Genomic DNA, 20,804 nt, shown 5'->3' on the forward strand with positions numbered 1-20,804 from the left:
TGCGACATTTATTCATAGACAAGTAACGTAAGCTGCTGCCCATATGACAGTCTTGACGATTTGCCGAGCCCACACACCAGAGATAACTACGTGCAGGGGCAGCTAATACAAATTCTATGTACTTTCCTATTACCTTTCATTTCTCCTTCTGAAATGCAACATTCTCGTTATTTTGGAATTTTTTTTCGAGTTTATAATACGTCATGAAGTGATAATATGTCATAACCTCTTTGTATCTCCCTAAATTCGTATCGTGAATTCATTTTAAGATTCTCGTTTCATAATTACTTTTAAGTCTATAAATATTTAAAACTGCCATATTATTTATTCTTACGGCATATAACATATATAAGAAAGTTTAAAATTTTATACATGTGCATTTCCATATTGTGAAAATATGACCTGCCTTAGTAACTATGTGACAGGTCATTTGTAATGGCAGAAAATAAAATAAAATAGAGTTCCCTTCCATGTTGCAAGTTTAATGTCATGGTTTAACGTATATCTCGCGAAGAGACCATGAGGATAAAATCAGAGAGACTACTGCCCACACAGAGGCATCCCGAGAATCCTTCTTTCCACGAACAATACGAGACTGGAATAGAAGAGAGAACTAAAGGTACCCTCCGCCACACACCGTCAGGTGGCTTGCCGAGTATGGATGTAGATGTAGATGTAGATATCTAATCTGATAATGTGCCATCTACGCTACGAAAAAGGTCGTTAAATAAATAATTTACGAGAGCATTCAAGCAGTCATTATTCAAGATTTTTTTTGTATATTGTTACAAGTACTTTCTTGCGATATGAATACGGGAAGCAGGGAACGCTTGTTGATACATGGGAAACAGCTGGTCTGGTAACCAAGGTTACGAGAGGAAAGGCGTGCGCCCTCTCTGTGACGCTCGCCGGGAATAGCAGGAGGCCGTCCAGAGGCTGGCGCCGCCACGCGGGAGCGCCGCGAACCACGATCGACCGTGCTGCGGTGCCTGCAGAGCAGCAGCAGTCGCGGCGCCCACAGCTGCCGACGCCTCCCAGCAGCTGGCAGCGGCAGCCGCAGTCCATTGCGAGATGTCGGACGCCGCGGTGGCCGTGGAGGCGGAGGCGGTGCCCACCACCCCCGAGCAGGTGCTGGCGGCGGGCGGCGTATCCCGGAGGCGGCGTGGCACCTCCGCCAGCGGCAAGAGGCGCAGCCCCTCCGGGGGCGGCAGTTCGCGCCGGCGACCGCCCACGCCGGAGCCGCACGCCGTGCCGCCTCCGGAGGAGGACGACGAGCCGGCCTCGAAAAGCGGCAGGCCGTCGTCGCCGCCGCCCCCAGCGCCTCGGGACGAGCCTCCAGTTCCCCCGGTGAAGGCACGCAAGAAAGCTCGCAGCGACAAGTCGGCCTCCAGGAGGAGCCAGTCGGCCAGCAGGGACGCCGAGGAACTGATAGCCGCCGTGGAGGCGGACATCGCGGCCGCGAGCCAGAACGGCCAGGAGCAAGTCGTGTCCGGCAAGATCGCCTTCGTAGATGGCCAGGTGTCCACCACCACTGAAACTATAGTGACCCACACTAAGAGGTTCACTGTGGAGAAGGTGGACCCGGCAGTGCTCCAGAAGGAGTTCGCGGCAGCGGAGGAGAAGACTGAGCTCAGATCGAGCCACGACAATAATATAATTCAGACGACAGCCGTGGTAGAGGCCAAGCCTAGGTCGGAAGAAAAGACAGAGAAAAAAGACAAAGTAGTTAAGGCGAAAGAAGCGACAGCGCCGAAGGAAGCGGTGTGGGTCCCGTTCCTGCGCGACGTCTACCGGGAGTGGGGCGCCTTCAAGAGGCAGTACGCCGGCGAGTACAACCGCATCCTGTCGAAGCGCAACCAGTGCGTGGCCGAGCTGCTGCTGATGGTCATCTTCTGCGGCCTGGGCGGGCTGCTCTTCCGCTTCACGGAGGGCGCCTTCGAGTCATTCTACAAGTGCGGCGTGAAGCGCGTCAAGCGCAACTTCATCGACGACCTGTGGCTGAGCAGCCACAACCTGCGCGAGGAGGACTGGAAGTCGGTGGCGCGTCGCCGCCTCATGGAGCTGGAGAACCAGCTGCACGCCGCCCACGAGGCGGGTGTCACCTCGTACAGCGGCCAGCGCGCCTGGAGCTTCGTCAACGCCATCGTCTACTGCCTCACCGTCGTCACCACCATAGGTAACCGCCGGCGCCGGCGCTCGGCCGCGTCCTGCTACGACAAGTGTTTCCGGTTCGAGTGGCAATGGCTCCTTTGACAGCAGTCACGGCGCCATCTGCTTCCATCTTTTACACATCTTAAGCGCATCAACTAAGAAAGAGTTTATTTGTTATTATTCATATCTCGGAAGAATCCTTGGCACCACAGCCGCTATTATGTCCTCGGTCGTGCTCGTGCCTGTTTTATACTTCTAATTAACATTTTATTTATCTAACAAAATGTACTTAGCTTACAGCCACTTCAAGCAGTTAAATTTCCTCGATATTCTAACACGTGCTACACAGCCATTATTAAATGGTGACTTTACCATCTGAGTATGACCAGATAATTAGTTTCAATGCTTGTGGGTATTTAATCGCTTGATAAGGCTACACGCATTTGGGAGGACGACGGTTCAATCCCGCGTCCGGCCATTCTGATTTAGGTTTTCCGTGCTTTCCCTAAATCGCTCCAGGCAAATGCCTGGATGGTTCCTTTGAAAGGGCACGGCAGACTTCCTTCCCCGTCCCTCCCTGATCCGACGAGACCGATGACCTCGCAGTTTGGTCTCTTCCCACAAAACAACAACATAAGGCTACAATCTGAATTTTGTTTACATCGCTGTGACACTAATGATTTCAGTAATATCGCTGTGAGACCATCCATTTGTGCAAAAATTTATTGAAATTCATTTGCGAGTAGCTAATTTCACCACCTTAAGTATTACCAATCTATATAACATAAAAAATTGCGTTATACAACGAATAATAATAAAAAAAACATAAGGATTAATTGTACAATGCAGGCACATCCTATAAAACAAGGATCACAAAAAACCACTTACAAGATATTTATTACTGTTTCTTTACCAGCAACGATTGAGTTCAGTGTGAAATATCGTCTTCATTAATAAATGTTGTTGTTGTGGTCTGTCTGAGATTGGTTTTTTGCAGCTCTCCTTGCCACTATATCCTGTGCAAGCCTCTTCATCTCCGAATAACTGCTGAAAACTACATTCTTTTTAATCTTCTCACTGATTTCCTCTCCTGGTCTCCTTCTAAAAATTTTATCACCCCACACTTCCCTCCAATAATAAATTCATGATCCCTTGATGTCTCATAACATGTTCTATCAACAGACGCCTTTTAGTCAAGTTCGCCAAAAACTTTCTTCCGCTGTTCTATTTTGCGTCTGTTCATTAGTTACGTGATCTATCCATTTAATGAGAGGCAATCTTCTGTAGCACCACAATTCTTTTCTCGCGGAACTGTTCATCATCCACGTTTCACATCCACACAAGGCTACAGTCCAGACAAATACTTTCAGAAAAGCCTTCCTAACATTTAAACCTGTATTCGATGTTAACGAATTTCTCTCATTCGGAATCTCTTTGGCACTACTTCTGCCTCCACCAGTTACTTTACTGCCTAAATAGCAAAAATTATCTACATAAAGTCTCGTTTCATAGTCTAATTCCATCAGCATCGCCTAATTTAATTCGACTTCATTCCATTCCCTTGTTTCGCTTTCGCTCATCTTTATCTTATATCCCCCTTTCAAGATACTGCCCATTCCATTCAAATGATCTTCCAAGTGGTTTTCTGTATCTGACAGAATTACAACGCCATCGTCAAACCAGAATGTTTTTACTTCTTCTCCTTGAACTTTAATTCATTCCCTAAATTCTTCTTTAGTTTCCTTTACTGCTTGCTCAGTGTACAGATTCAGTAACATCGGAGACAGGCTGCAGTCCTGTCTCAATCCATTCTCACTTCCGTTTCATGGCCGTCGGCTCTAAAAGCCGTTCAGTTACTGTACAGCCAGCCGCAGTGGCCGAGCGATTCTAGGCGCTTCAGTCTGGAACTGCGCGACCACTACGATCGCAGGCTCGAATCCTGCCTCGGGCATGGATGTGTGTGATGTCCTTAGTTAGGTTTAAGTAGTTCTAAGTTCTTGGGGACTGATGACCTCAGATGTTGTCCCATAGTGCTCAGAGCCATTTCATCCATTTTTAGTTACTGTACGAGTAAATAGGCTTTCGCCCCCTACGTTTTATCCCTGCTACATTCAGAATTCCATAGAGTGTACTCCAGTCAACGTTGTCAAAGGCTTTCTCTAAATTTACAAATGCAATAAAATTAGGTTTCCCTTTCCTACATCTATCTTCGTACATTTCTCGGGAATCAAAACTGATCATCCCAATAATACACAAGAATTTAAAATGTAAACTTTTCGAACTATTTGGGTCAAGTCTGACGTAAATCCATATGAAGTTCACATATTATCAGCAACGTTTATCACTGCACTAGGTGACTGGGCCACACATTCTTCCAAAAACACATAATGGACGACGGTACCATCGGTTTCTCCGGCACGATCTTCTAGGACTGCTGGAGGATGTTCGCAATCCGTAACGTGCGAAATGTGGTGCATGCTTAATGGGAAACCGGCACTTTTGGGCGTCGAAGTTCTTCATACCTCAATCTTCTGGACCTTTCTGTCTCGAATCTTCCCAGAACTACAGTGAACATCACTCCCGCTGATACAGTTGAAGAACTGGAGCACCGAAATGTATGGCATTTACGAGGTGATTGGGGGTATTTGAAAGAATCCTTTTCTCAGTGCAGGGACGAGGTCAGTATGGCATCGGAATGCAGAAACGACAGGAAGAATACGCCCTTTAAAGATACTAATTTGGAGTAGACTGTCATATGTAACGTGCTGAAATAGCGTTGTACTCCTTGTTAAGGTAGCGCAGAGGGATATATGAGACCAATTAGATGGGAAAGCAGACGAAGCTGTTATGGGGGATATTAAACATTTAGCATCCTTTTCTCAGTGCAGGGACGAGTTCAGTATTGCATCCGAATGCGGAAACTACAGGAAGAACACGGCCTTTAAAGGTACGAATTTGGAGTAAACTTTTATACGTAACGTGCTGAAGTAGCGTTGTACTCCTTGTTAAGGTGGGGCAGAGTGATATTTGAGACCATTTAGATGGGAAAGCAGTCGAAGCTGTTATGGGGGATACTCAACATTTCTCATTTGCTTGCACTACTGTACTCGTTTCTGCAGCGAGCTATCAATTTAATCAAACTTCCGTGGAGCATCTGGTAAATTGTGACTAGACTGCACAGTTCGCTATTCCAGCTAGTCGACTATATCAGTAAGAGCTCTGCACAATTCATTTCTATGGTGACCGCAGAGAAAATATCCACAGGATTGAGGCCAGCTGATCTTGGCGGCCTAGGTAGAGGAACTACTCGACCTATTGCGGCTCGTAACCGTAATATCGCAATTATCTAGCAAACATTTCATTTGCGTACTACGTTTACTGGGAGGTTTTTGCGTCTGTTACCGTGCACTTGCACCCGTGTCAGATTTCATGGTTATGATAAATCCCGTATATGCAAGCTGTATGCTGACAGTGTGGCAAAGCCCGCTTATCGGGTGTACCGAGTGATCAAAAAGTCAGTATAAATTTGAAAACTGAATAAATCACGGAATAATGTAGATGGAGAGGTACAAATTGACACACATGCTTGGAATGACATTGGGTTTTATTAGAGCCGAAAAAACGCAAGAGTTCAAAAAATGTTCGACAGATGGTGCTTCATCTGATCAGAATAGCAATCGTTAGCATAACAAAGTAAGACAAAGCAAAGATGATGTTCTTTACAGGAAATGCTCAATATGTTCACCATCATTCCTCAACAATAGCTGTAGTCGAGGAATAATGTTGTGAACAGCACTGTAAAACATGTCCGGAGTTATGGTGAGGCATTGGCGTCGGATGTTGTCTTTCAGCATCCCTAGAGATGTCGGTCGATCACGATACACTTGCGACTTCAGGTAACCCCAAAGCCAATAATCGTACGGACTGAGGTCTGGGGACCTGGGAGGCCTAGCATGACGAAACTGGCGGCTGAGCACACGATCATCACCAAACGACGCGCGCGAGAGATCTTTCACGCGTCTAGCAATATGGGGTGGTTCGAATAAAACCCCATGTCATTTCAAGCATGTGTGTCAATTTTTACCTCCCTATCTACATTATTCCGTGGTTTATTAAGTTTTCAAATTTATACTGACTTTTGATCACCCGGTACTTCCCTTACTTCACGTATCGAGGTAATATACCATTTCAGGGAGGCCTAGCATGTTACAAAATGAGTATTCCATGGCGAGATTCTTAAACACTTAAACACCAGAAAATTTCTCGTTATTATGAAGAAGGAATTCGTTGTTAAATTCCTTCCTTTGCAGTGCGTCAAATTCTTAAACATACAGTGAGACGACTGGCTCTCAGAAACGGGTAAATACAAGTATTGCATTCCGTGTGATATAATGTCAAATAAATGTTACATTGAAATACATCTGCCGGCCGGGGTGGCCGAGCGGTTCTAGGCGCTACAGTTTGACCGCTACGGTCGCAGGTTCGAATCCTGCCTGGGGCATGGGTATGTGTGATCTCCTTAGGTTAGTTAGGTTTAAGTAGTGTAAGTTCTAAGGGACTGATGACCTCAGAAGTTAAGTCCCATAGTGCTCAGAGCCATTTGAACCATTTGAAATACATCTCCCCGACTAACTGCACTCTGAGGGAAAAGAAAGAACGCACCACGAAGGAATTATCCGAGTGATGCGGATATTAGTAGATCCATGTATATGTATAGGCAAACGAATGCAGCTCCAGGAAAACTTGATGAGTCATTCAAGAGAAAGAACTTCGCAATTTGAGAAAGTCAATAACGCATTGATGTACCTCTGGTCCTTATGCAAGCAGTTATTCGGCTTCTCGGTGATAGACAAAGTTGTTGGATGTCCTCCTGGATGGCCTGTAATCTCACTGACTGGAGTAGAATTGTCTTAAGTGATGAGTCGAGCTTCGAAGTGAGCCCCGATGGTCAGAGAAGACGTGTCTGTAGACTCCCTGGACAGCCGCTGGATAACAGCCTGACCGTAGCCCGCCATACGGCCGACAACCAAGAATATTCATCTGGGGTGACATTCCTTTTCACAGCAGAACCCCTTCGATTGTCACCCGCTGCACCATTACAGCGAGGCGGTATGTCGACAGTATTCTACTCACCGTTTTGTTGCTTTTCATGGCAAGCCACCATGCGCTTACAGTTCAGCAAGATAATGCCTGCCTGCTCACGGCGAGGGTTTTATCTCCTCAGTTCATAACGTTTAGGGCATTATGGGGAGGGTCTTCCACCCAGTTCGGGACTGTGACGATCTAACGCACCAATGGGCAGAATTTGGCACCATATCCCCGGGAAGGACATGCAACAACTCGATCAATCAGTGCCGATCCGAATAACTGCTTGCATAAAGGCGAGAGGTGAAACAACGCGTGTTGTCTTGCTGAATTTTCGAAGTTCTTTCTCTTGAATAAATAGCTCAAGTTTTCTTGAATTGTAATGAATTGTTTGTCTGTACATGTACTGTATATCGTATCTACCGATTTCCGTTCCAAGCGGATAGCTCCTTTTTTGTGCCTTACAATGTATGTACCGCAGATTAACTGCAGCAACATTTATTGATACAGCTGGATCTATTCTTCACTGCTCATCGCAGCTCTAACAAGACTAAAGATGATGACAGACAAGTAATGTGATGAAGTCGTTTCATGTAAACATCTTCATTCTTTAAATGTTATCAGTTTCCATGCAACCTAAAAACCTTTGCTCTGGAGTAAATAATTTAATTTTCTTGGTGAAATACGAGAATTTGATTCAATATATTGTCAGTTTTAAGCCATCAGTCCTTTGACTAGTTTCATACTACACTCACCTACTTCCGTTTTAAACCATTCTCTCATAGCAGTACAGTTTCTGCTTATATGTACTGCATATATCACCCTCAACTATGTGTTTTAATTATGATCTGTATCTGCTGGAAACTATCTACTTCACCTTACCGATTTTTCCAGTGTAGGATAAAAATTCTTGGATGTCTCGCCCATATACCGGCAATCTGCACCTTCACGTTAAATCCTGTTAGTACCATATGAACAAAAAAGTTGTGAGCGTACTGGCAGTAAGGATAACGGTTCCCTAAAATCAACTGGACAAATAACATCTACATCTGCGTGATTACTCTGCTATTCACAATAAAGTGCCTGGCAGAGGGTTCATTGAACCACCTTCAAGCTGTCTCTCTACCGTTCCACTCTCGAACGACTCGCGGGAAAAACGAGCACTTAAATTTTTCTGTGCGATGCCTGATTTCTCTTATTTTATCGTGATGATCAGTTCTCCCTATGTAGGTGGGTTGCAACAGAATGTTTTCGCAATCGGAGGAGAAAACTGGTGATTGAAGTTTCATGAGAAGATCCCGTCGCAACGAAAAACGCCTTTGTTTTAATGACTGTCACTCCAATACACGTATCATGTCTGTACTGCTATCTCCCCTTTTTCGTGATAATACAAAATGAGCCACCCTTCTTTGTACTTTTTCGATGTCTTCCGTCAGTCCCACCTGATACGGATCCCACACCGCACAGCAGTACTCCAGAATAGGGCGCACAAGCGTGGTGTAAGCAGTCTCTTTAGTAGACCTATTGCGCTATCTCGTGTTCTGCCAATGAATCACAGGCTTTGGTTTGCTCTACCGACAACATTATCTATGCAATCGTTCCAATTTAGGTTATTTGTAATTGTAATCCATAAGTATTTAGTTGAATTTACAGCCTTCAGTATTCATGTGAATAGCTTCACACTTTTCTTTATTCAGGTCCATTTCCACTTTTCACACCAGGCATATATCTTATCTAAATCATTTTTCAATTCGTTTTGGTTATCTAATCACTTTACAAGACGGTAAATGACAGCATCATCAGCAAACAATCTAAGAAGGCTACTAAGATTGTCTCCTATATCGTTAATAAATATACTTTATTAAAAATTACACTGCTTCAGTCATATTAAGCTTTACCATATAATGCATATGATGTTGTCAAAGCATGTTTACCGGTGTGTATAATATTTTGCACGTGCCTTAGTGTTTCGTATATTCCAAAAATAAATTGAAAAATTTGGATTTCTGACGGTCTGGTATTGTGTTACACTGGCACAATCATACAGTATCGACTAGTCGAATACAATGTGATTGGTCAGAAGCGTTAAGCCTCAGTTAAGTTTCAATTCTGACTGCGCCATATCGGATAATGGTTGATGCGAATTCTCGGTATTGTGCAAGATGAGATTTCGAGTATTAGGCCTAACTCAATTTCTGGTGACCTTGAATGTAGTATCTACTACAATGAGACATTCAGAAAAATACTGTCCACACAAAACGGAAGCTACAAAAGGTCCACAATTGTGGCATAATCAGCTGAAATGCCAATACAGGCAAGTTGCTGACAAGAATAATCTACGAGGTGCATTCAAGTTCTAAGGCCTCCGATTTTTTTTCTCCGAACTGGAAAGAGATAGAAACATGCATATTGTTTTAAAATGAGGCCGCGTTCATTGTCAATACGTCCCAGAGATGGCAGCACCGTACGGCAGATGGAATTTTACCGCCAGCGGCGAGAATGAGAACTGTTTTAAATACTAAAAATGGCGACGTTTTCCTTACTTGAACAGCGTGCAATCATTCGTTTTCTGAATTTGCGTGGTGTGAAACCAATTGAAATTCATCGACAGTTGAAGGAGACGTGGTGATGGAGTTATGGATGTGTCGAAAGTGCGTTCGTGGGTGCGACAGTTTAATGAAGGCAGAACATCGTGTGACAACAAACCGAAACAACCTCAGGCTCGCACAAGCCGGTCTGACGACACGATCGAGAAAGTGGAGAGAATTGTTTTGGGGGATCGCCGAATGACTGTTGAACAGATCGCCTCCAGAGCTGGCATTTCTGTGGGTCCTGTGCACACAATCCTGCATGACGACCTGAAAATGCGAAAAGTGTCTTCCAGGTGAGTGCAACGAATGCTGACGGACGACCACACGGCTGCCCATGTGGCATGTTGCCAAGCAATGTTGACGCGCAACGACAGCACGAATGGGACTTTCTTTTTGTCGGTTGTGACAATGGATGAGACGTGGATGCCATTTTTCAATCCAGAAACAAAGCGCCAGTCATCTCAATGGAAACACACAGATTCACCGCCACCAAAAAAATTTCGGGTAACCGCCAGTGCTGAAAAAATGGTGTCCATGTTCTGGGACAGCGAGGGCGTAATCCTTACCCATTGCGTTCCAAAGGGCACTACGGTAACAGGTGCATCCTACGAAAATGTTTTGAAGAACAAATTCCTTCCTGCACTGCAACAAAAACGTCCAGGAATGGCTGCACGTGTGCTGTTTCACCAAGACAACGCACCCGCACATCGAGCTAACGTTACGCAACAGTTTCTTCGTGATAACAACATTGAAGTGATTCCTCATGCTCCCTACTCACCTGACCTGGCTCCTAGTGACTTTTGGCTTTTTCCAACAACGAGAGACAGTCTCCGTGGTCGCACATTCACCAGCCGTGCTGCTATTGCCTCAGCGATTTTCCAGTGGTCAAAACAGACTCCTAAAGAAGCCTTCGCCGCTGCCATGGAATTATGGCGTCAGCGTTGTGAAAAATGTGTACGTCTGCAGGGCGATTATGTCGAGAAGTAACGCCAGTTTCATCGATTTCGGGTGAGTAGTTAATTAGAAAAAAAATCGGAGGCCTTAGAACTTGAATGCACCACGTATAGGACAATGGAAAGGAAAATTGGTGGTCCCTTAAGTGACGACCAGTTTGCTTTCGGAAAGGTAAGAGTATCAGTGAGATAGTTCTGATATTGCCATTGATAATGGAAACAATACTTAAGAAACGTCAAAGCACGTTCATAGGATTTGTCTACCTGAAAAGATCGATCTACAATGTAAAGTGGTGCAAGACGTTCGAAGTTCTGAGCAAAATACAAGTAAGTTGTAGGGGAAGAGGATAACATGCAGTATGTATAAGAAACAATAGGGAACAATAAGAATGGAACACTAAGAACGATGTTCTGGAATTAAAATGGATGTAATACCCTAACGTGAAATTTAGACATCGAAAAAGGAATGACGAGAATTGAAGGAAGAGGTTGGCACAAGAGACGAATTCGTAGCCGGTCGCATTGAGCTAAAGACTGATGACTTAAAAAGCAAAAAAAAATTCTTCAATACGTGGCATACTTTGTAACCTACTCGATTGTCCCTCTGTATAACATTAACAGTACTTTAATTGACAGTGACCAAAGGGTGAACATCAGTTACTGACCAGTGAACAGTGGAAACGTTTTGTCAGTCTCCCTTTGGTGACGAGGAAACTATTTCCCATAATTTGTGCACTAAACAGTCAATAGTCCCATTCTAAAATCTACAAACACCTTGGCGGCCGTAAAAGTGATTTACTGCACTCTTTCATTATGACCGGGAAACGATGCCGAAGGACGCTTCCGTGTTTCCGCAACGGAGAAACATCGCTGCCAGATTGAGCAAGTGAAGCAACTGCTTGTGTTTGTTTCTGTGTGTAACAGCTTGACTCAGATACGAGCAGCATGCGGCATCCAGGTTGGCGGAGCTCCAGGATGGAAATATTTGGACACGGCCTCTAGTATCCGCCGTGGGACAATGGGGTGTCAGTTCATCGGACCATTGTCGGACATCGAATAAAAACTTCGTCTTCATAATGGGGTTTTCAGTGACTTATTTCAGTTTCTTTCTTTACGGTAAACAATGCTCATTCTACTGGATTGTTGTATCTATGGCTGCCAAATTCACGGTCTCAAGCTGAAATATCCAGATAACGAACAAGACTATCCATTTCACTCAGTTATTGTTTTAAACCATGTGAACTACCTGTATATAACACACAACGGCAACAAATATATGTTGTGCGCAACCAAGATCTAACGTAATTAATGCCATTTAAAATTACATAGTAAGCGCGGAACGAACAGCTAACTTTGCAGCGTATGAACGAATTACGATATCTTGCCAACGTATCGAGGGTTGCATTGCCCATTTCGGAAATTACGAAGCTCGAATCTCAACATCGTTCATAGTTTCAGTGTACGCCGATGAGCCGAAACATTATGACCGCCGCTCTCCGCACGAACCAATGTCAGCTGTTAGCGCGCAGGCAGAAGATAAGGTAAGGAAAACGTGTGAGTGGAACAGAGACGTATTGGGGAATCATTACATCGATGATATGGGCCGCAAATGGGGCAACCCAGTGACATAAGGTACTTTCACAAAGGACAGACAGGCCCGGAGCCTGGGGACGAGGATCTCGGGGACAGTGAAGCTGGTCGGCTGTTGGTGTGCTACTGTCACGAGGACGTGAAATTACCAGAAGACGACAAAGTATTGGACGTTCGCGCATCATCACAGAACGTGGACATCACAGACTTTCCCGTTATACGAAACAGGATGCACAGCAGTGTGTGTCAGATCTGACGAAAGAGCACAGTGCTGATGCAGGTATGACGTTTCGGAGCACACCGTTTGGCGCACATTGTTGAACTTGGAGTTCCACAGAGGCGGAAAACTGTTTTCCCATGCTGACGCAAGGAAATCGTCAGCCGCCGTTATTGTGTGTTGGAAGTCTCGATGATCTTGGACATTGGATCAATGGACATCATTTGCATGGTCGGAAGAATCTAGTTTCTCGCTACACCATTTCTATGGTGGAGTCCTGATACGCCGTCATCGGAAGCGGGACGGTGGGACACTCACCTCCACTTCCATGGAACCTGATGTAATTAACTGACGACTCCATGTCAGCTGTGGACTACGTGAACACTATAGCGGACCACCAGCACACCTTCATGACTGATGTCTTCCCCGACGGCCATAGCATCATCCTGAAGAATAGCTCGATAGCTCTCCCAGTCATAAGCACAGAATCTTGTTAAGGCGGTGTGAGCAGTTTAGTGAGTTCTTCTTAATGTTTAGGGTCAACAAATTATCCTTATCTGAACGCTATGGAATATGTGTGCGACGCTTTTGGCAACAGTTCCGAGTTCAAAAACCATCGCCAGTAACTTACGAGCATTGTTTAACGTGAGCGTATGTATTTGTTGCTACTTACCATTCAAAAATAAAAAAAAAATGAAAGCAACGAATGAGGTGGTTCAGCGTGTAAGACACTGAACTCGCATTCCAGACGAGCTGAGTTCAAGATCTGGCCAATCAGATGAGCGTTTTTTGTACACAACTGGCCATTAAAATTGCTACACCAAGAAGAAATGCAGATGATAAACGGGTATTCATTGGACAAATATATTATACTAGAACTGACATGTGATTACACTGTCACGCGATTTGGGTGCATAGATCCTGAGAAATCAGTACCCAGAGCAACCACCTCTGGCCGTAATAACGGCCTTGATACGCCTGGGCATTGAGTCAAACAGAGCTTGGATGGCGTGTACACGAACAGCTGCCCATGAAGCTTCAACACGATACCACAGTTCATCAAGAGTAGTGACTGGCGTATTGAGACGTGCCAGTTGATCGGCCACCATTGACCAGACGTTTTCAGTTGGTGAGAGATCTGGAGAATGCGCTGGCCAGGGCAGCAGTCTAACATTTTCTGTATCCAGAAAGGCCCGTACAGGCAACATGCGATCGTGCATTATCCTGCAGAAATGTAGGGTTTCGTAGGGATCGAATGAAGAGTAGAGCCACGGGTCGTAACACATCTGAAACGTAACGTCCACTGTTCAAAGTGCCGTCAATGCGAACAAGAGGTGACCGAAACGTGTAACCAAGGCACCCCATACCATTATTCCGGGTGATATGCCAGTATGGCGATGACGAATACACGCTTCCAGTGTGCGTTCACCGCAGATGTCACCAAACACGGATGCGACCATCATGATGCTGTAAACAGAACCTGGAGTTATCCGAAACAATGACGTTTTGCTATTCGTGCACCCAGGTTCGTCGTTGAGTACACCATCGCTCTTGTCTGTGATGCAGCGTCAAGGGTAACCGCAGCCATGGTCTCAGAGATGATAGTCTATTCTGCTGCAAACGTCGTCGAACTGTTCGTGCAGATGGCTGTTGTCTTGCAAACGTCCCCATCTATTGACTCAGCGATCGAGATGTGGCTGCACGATCCGTTACAGCCGTGCGGATAAGATTCCTGTCATCTCGACTGCTAGTGATACGAGGCCGTTGGGATCCAGCACGGCGTTCCGTATTACCCTCCTGAATCCACCGATTCCATATTTGCTAACAGTCATTGGATCTCGACCAAGGCGAGCAGCAATGTCGCGAGACGATAAACCGCAATCGCAATAGGCTACAATCCGACCTTTATCAAAGTCGGGTACGTGATGGTACGCATTTCTCCTCCTTACACGAGGCATCACAACAACGTTTCACCAGGCAACGCCGGTCAACTGCTGTTTGTGTATGAGAAATCGGTTGGAAACATTCCTCACGTCAGCACGTTGTAGGTGTCGCCACCAGCGGCAACCTTGTGTGAATGCTCTTAACAGCTAATCAACTGCATATCACAGCATCTTTTTCCTGTCGGTTAAATTTAGCTTCTGTAGCACGTCATCTTCGTGGTGTATCAAATTTTAATGGCCAGTAGTGTAGTTTCTCTTTATCGCTAAAGGCATATGTCGGGATCTTTCTTTTGAAACAGGAGGAAAATTGTTTTCTATACATCCTCTTCCAACTCGAGAATGTGCATTATCCATAATATCCTTGTCGTCGATGGGAGTTAAAATTTTCCTTTCTTTCTTCCTGTACAAGATTCGAAGTTTTCAAAAAGAGAAATTACCCTCATCAAAGTCGTGTATTGCCTAGAACGTTGAAGAGTTCTTCAGAACAATTCGTCCCGTCTTCTGTTAATTACGCAATGATAGCGCATGTCACTGATTAAGATGGGGAATGATATCACTTGTAATGTACCCCACCATGACCTCAGAAGTTAGTACCAATTAGTGTTAGTTCCTGATTCTAATAGCTTTGAATGTTTAATCTACAATCACTATCTCGCCCAATATGCAAGAAACTTCCCAAATTATTTCCAGTGCTTTGCCTAATCAAGTGATGAATGTCCCAAATTTAAATTGCACCTTACAAATCCTAAACCATCTATTTCAGTAAATGTGGGGCAAATCATTCTCTCGCATAACCTTCACGTTTGAGCGTGTGTGATTCACATTATGGTGTGGAGATGGCCTTATCGCTGTCCATTCATCCAATAAAGCTCAACAAGGTGTACAGAGAAACCCAGCGTTCATCTAATCGGTACGGAGCATCGTTTTAATAAAACTTGTGTGTCCCTTTTTTGACTATTGGAGCTTTCGACAAACCACGAGGTTTTGATTGAAGTGATGCGCCATGCGTTTCTACTGGAATCATCGATGGTTTAAGGCCTAGTCGCGTTACTATACTGGATAAAGTGCGGGATCGCTTCAAACGGTAATCTGGATCATCTACCTTTTGTTTTGGATCATCGGCCTACTGATTTGATGCGGCCCGCTGCAACTATCATTTTGGTGCCAAACTTCTCATCTCAGAGTAGCACCTATAATCAATGTCTTCGCTAGTTTGATGAACATATTCCAATCTATAAAATTTGTCAGGCTTTCGTGCCCATTTCTTGTCGTCGACCAAAGGGGTGGATATTTTGGAGAATGGTTTTGACAAAGCGGCTTATATTCTCATTTGTGTTAGCGGAGCTTTTGGAGTAGAAGGGTATAATGCTACAGAAGCTGCAAAGGTTGTCCAGAAAGTAATGCAACGCATTTTTTTCTTCAAAAGTTCTTTATTGAACATAATGAGAATTACTTACACGAAAGGACAGTGTTTTAACTACACACTCTATTTTTTCACTTAATCTCCATCCCGTTATATGGCTTTCCTCCAGCGCGAAACAACGGCGTGCATGTCCTGTCGGAGACAGTGCTTCACTGTGTGGAGCTCCTCCTCCTCGTCCTCAAAACATCTTCCAGGATTGGCATCCTTTAATGGCCCAAGCAAGTGGAAGTCCGAGGGGGCTACGTGAGGTACGCCAGGTGTGAAACACGTGGATGTTCTCCCCGACCGCTGCAACTCGTGGTACTTCGTCGAAATGCCTTCTGATGACCTCACCCTCCATGCCCAGCGACTAACCGTACTTCTGTCGACAGCAGATGTTCCATAGACTTTGGGCCGCGCGGGATTAGCCGAGCGGTCTTAGGCGCTGCAGTCATGGTCTGTGCGGCTGGTCCCGGGGGAGGTTCGAGTCCTCTCTCGGGCATGGGTGTGTGTGTGTTTGTCCTTAGGATAATTTAGGTTAAGTAGTGTGTAAGCTGATGACCTTAGCAGTCAAGTCCCATAAGATTTCACGCAAATCTGAACATTTGAACATAGACTTGGTCAGAAACAGTCTGAAATAAAGTTTGTATGTTGCAGCGTAGGACACGCTGAGAAATAATTGGTGAGAAGTAGCTTCGATACGTTGCGCCGTTTCCGAGTTATTAGCATTGAAGTTAGCCAATCAGGCCGTCGCGCGAAAGAGAAGGTGCCCCCAAAGTGTATCTCGTTTTGTTTTATGAAACCGACAACAGAGGGATACAAAAATTGGACATGGGGCATTAGTGAGGATCGAACCCAAGCCAAAGGCTGAGCCTTCTTGTGCGTAATCATATACATCATGAGAACAAATGGCACTGGCTCTATCTGGTGGGCCGCTTGAAGTTGCATGTGTAACGGTCTATCTGGTTAACTTCAATGCCAGTTAACTCGGAAACGGAGCAACGTGTCGAATTTTTTTTTTCCTAACACACCCTACCCTGCAACCCTACCCTGCAACACCCTTCAGATCGTTTCTGACCACACTCAAAAACGTATCGTTTCTAAATAATGTGAATGTGTATGTTCCTGACGCGATAATAATAATAATAATTACTTGTATTTTCTTGTCAGAGTGGTAGGCCTATTACATTTTAACTCAAATTCCCGCATCAAACGAGGACCTGAGTTATTATAATTGGAAGATTAATTACAGCACCAAACTAATGTATAGAGAACAAAAATAAAACGTGATGAATGCCGCGTTTTCCAAGCCTGAGTGTGTACTGCAGTATACATTGGTCATACACTACAGGCAATTAAAATTACTACACCACGCAGATGACGTGCTACAGACGTGAAATTTAATCGACAGGAAGAAAATGCTGTGATATGCAAATGATTAGCTTTTCAGAACATTCACACAAGGCTGACGCCGGTGGCGGCACCTACAAAGTGCTGACATGAGGAAAGTTTCCACCGATTTCTCATACACAAACAGCAGTTCACCGGCGTTGCCTGGAGAAACGTTGTTGTGATGCCTCGTGTAAGGAGGAGAAATGCGTACCATCGCGTTTCCGACTTTGATAAAGGTCGGATTGTAGCCTATCGCGATTGCGGTTTATCGTATCCCGACACTGCTGCTCGCGTTTGTCGAGATCCAATGACTGTTAGCAGCACATGGAATCGGTGGGTTCAGGAGGGTAATACGGAACGCTGTGCTGGATCCCAACGGCCTAGTATCACTAGCAGTCGAGATGACAGGCATCTTATCCGCATGGCTGTAACGGATCGTGCAGCCATGTCTCGATCCCTGAGTCAACAGATGGGGACGTTTGCAAGACAACAACCATCTGCACGAACAGTTCGCCGACGTTATTCGTCACCGCCATACTGGCGTATCACCCAGCGTGATGGTATGGGGCGCCATTGGTTACACGTCTCGGTAACTTCACGTGCGCATTGACGGCACTTTGAACAGTGGACGTTACATGTCAGATGTGCTACGACCCGTGGCTCTACTCTTCATTGCCGCGCGGGATTAGCCGTGCGGTCTTGGGCGCTGCAGATAATAATGGTCTGTGCGGCTGGTCGCGGCGGAGGTTCGAGTCCTCCCTCGGGCATGGGTGTGTGTGTTTGTCCTTAGAATAATTTAGGTTAAGTAGTGTGTAAGCTTAGGGACTGATGACCTTAGCAGATAAGTCCCATAAGATTTCACACAATTTTTTTTCTACCCTTCATTCCATCCCTGCGAAACCCCACATTTCAGCAGGATAATGCACGACTGCATGTTGCAGGTCCTGTACGGACCTTTCTGGATACAGAAAATGTTCGACTGCTGCCCTGGCCAGCACATTCTCCAGATCTCTCACCAATTGAAAACGTCTGGTCAGTGGTGGCCGAGGAACTGGCTCGTCACAATACGCGTCACTACTCTTGGTGAACTGTGGTATCGTGTTGAAGCTGCATGGGCAGCTGCACCTGTACACGCCATCCAAGCTCTGTTTGACTCAATGTCCAGTGGTATCAAGGCCGTTATCACGGCCAGAGTTGGTTGTTGTGGCTACTGACTTCTCAGGATCTATGCACCCAAATTGCGTGATAATGTAATCACATGTCATTTCTAGTATCATATATTTGTCCAGTGAATACGCGTTTATCATCTGCATTTCTACCTGGTGTAGCAATTTTAATGGCCAGTAGTGTAATTATGGGTACAGGAGAGGCATGTAAAGGTAAACATTGCATTAGTTCGATGACGTACATAGGAGATTATACTTTTAGTTAAGAGAATGAAAACATCATCCAAGAAAAAAATGTTTCAGATGGCTCTAAGCACTATGGGACTTAACGTCTGAGGTCATCAGTCTCCTAGAACGTAGCACTACTTAAACCTAACTAACCTAAGGAGATCACCCACATCCATGACCGAGGCACAATTCGAACCTGCAGCCGTAGCGGTCGCGCGGTTCCAGAGTGTAGCGCCTGTAATACTTTCAAAAGTAGTGAAATTGTTTAACACATCAGTTGTCTACAAGCTACTTTATAACTCTAATCACTTACATACCTTAAGCTTCCAGTTTCATTTTACATTGTAATACGTTGTTACTACATATGGACAGCAATACTTCTTACGTCTGTATGTAGCACAAACAGAAAAATGTCACTAAATAGTATAGTCACAGCTGTTACGATATACACAAAGATATCCAGGAATCAATCTGTGGAAGGTCGATAACTTTAAGTAACCCACTGGCGCCATATTCACTGCCATATTATGTTCGTTATTCTTACATGTGTTATTTTATTAAAAGTAGTGAATCGAAGCTTATATCATATGTTACACCACATGTAATATTAGAAATTACAGTACAAAGCCCTGAATGTAAGAAGTTATATTTGGCCTTTTAAGGAGGCATTCTTGTAAGTCTTTACTATTCAACAATACTGATGCAGTAACAAATACACCATACGGTACATTGGAACCAGTAACAAATTATTTATATATATACTAGGCGATTTTTTTCTCTTTACTTTTGTAAGGCGTTATAGTAAAACCATAAAATCTAACTTAGCTTACACAATGTTAGTACAGTTATTTCACAATATACTGCGCTATAGCTTTGGAACCTACAGGTTTTATATGAAGGAGAGGGGTCCAAGTAATAATTATTAGCAGTAGGAACAGAATAATGTCAACCAAATCAAATATTTATACATAATACACTAAACTGAAACTCCAGTGATTGTACATAAATAAAATTTTCACGGAAATGTGTGTGCCTGAATGTATGTATGTTTGTATGTACACGAATGTATATGTAAAATAATTACAATATAGTGTACCCGTACATTCAACATCATTATTATGTTAAGAGTACTGGGCTCACTCCCCTGTAACAATAATCTTGGCTTCTTCAAATACTTCTTTAGTGTTAGATCTTCAAGATGTGAGAATTGTATGATACTTTTATGTTTATAGGCACGGACTGTTATTGAGATTATACTCTTAATTTATCTGTACTCTTTATACCTGGAATTATAACTCCCACAATTTTTCAGTCTTTAATTTGGTTCATAGTCTTCAAAAAGCTATGACTTTTACGTATAACACTGAAACTTCTGTGGGGTCATGATGTTATTATACTAGTTCAACTTAGTTAAATCATTTTGCCTGGAATTATAACACCACCTTTTCTCAAGAATTTGTCTTGTTTATAGATGTTATGGAAATGTGAATTCGATACATAATACTTTAATATCAGTATGCCTTCACTTTTATTGATTCTGTAATGTTAGTCAGCTAGGTAAATCCTAACTGGAATTAAATCCCCGCTGATCATCAGTACTACAGAATTGACAGAATTGTGTAATATTCTGCATATATTTTGTAAGTATTCGTCCTTTCTGAAACACCCCTCCCCACCTTTCTCCAAATGGTACGTCTACATGGAATTTGAATCTTTTATGTATGTCCAATTACTGGAACTTCAGCTTGATATGTTATGTGTAAATATTCATGTTGGTTTAAATCACTCTATTCCTCCTGTTAATAAGTTACTAATGGAGATTTTAGTTTTTGATATGACCAGTATGCCACAAGGGGTTGTCTGGCATGTTTTCTAGCGATGTCAACATGACAATGAATGTTTCAAGTGTACCTATGAATGATTGGTACTGTAAGACAAGTATGAGCTCTGAACGAGATTTTTTTCTTTCAAACTATAACTACCACTTCCAGGTCACATTCAGTTCTACAGGTGGCCCTTTCTCCTTCACATAGTAGCTGTAAGTTCCAATGCCATAACACAATATACTGTGAAATACCTGTAGTGA

At 44.1% G+C, this 20,804-nt stretch overlaps 1 protein-coding gene across 1 annotated transcript in view; it reads left to right on the plus strand.

The window, feature by feature from the left end:
* The first annotated feature begins 1,050 nt into the window (after positions 1–1,050).
* Positions 1,051–20,804, plus strand: part of LOC126253224 (uncharacterized) — a 92,632-nt gene continuing 72,878 nt past the window's right edge. Inside the window, exon 1 of the mRNA XM_049954410.1 lies at positions 1,051–2,176. Within this exon, the coding sequence (XP_049810367.1) occupies positions 1,072–2,176 (1,105 nt within the window). The 5' untranslated portion in view covers positions 1,051–1,071. The remainder of the gene's footprint in view (positions 2,177–20,804) is intronic.

Source organism: Schistocerca nitens, chromosome 4, assembly GCF_023898315.1.
Source record: "Schistocerca nitens isolate TAMUIC-IGC-003100 chromosome 4, iqSchNite1.1, whole genome shotgun sequence".
Classification (NCBI taxonomy): Eukaryota; Metazoa; Arthropoda; class Insecta; order Orthoptera; family Acrididae; genus Schistocerca; species Schistocerca nitens.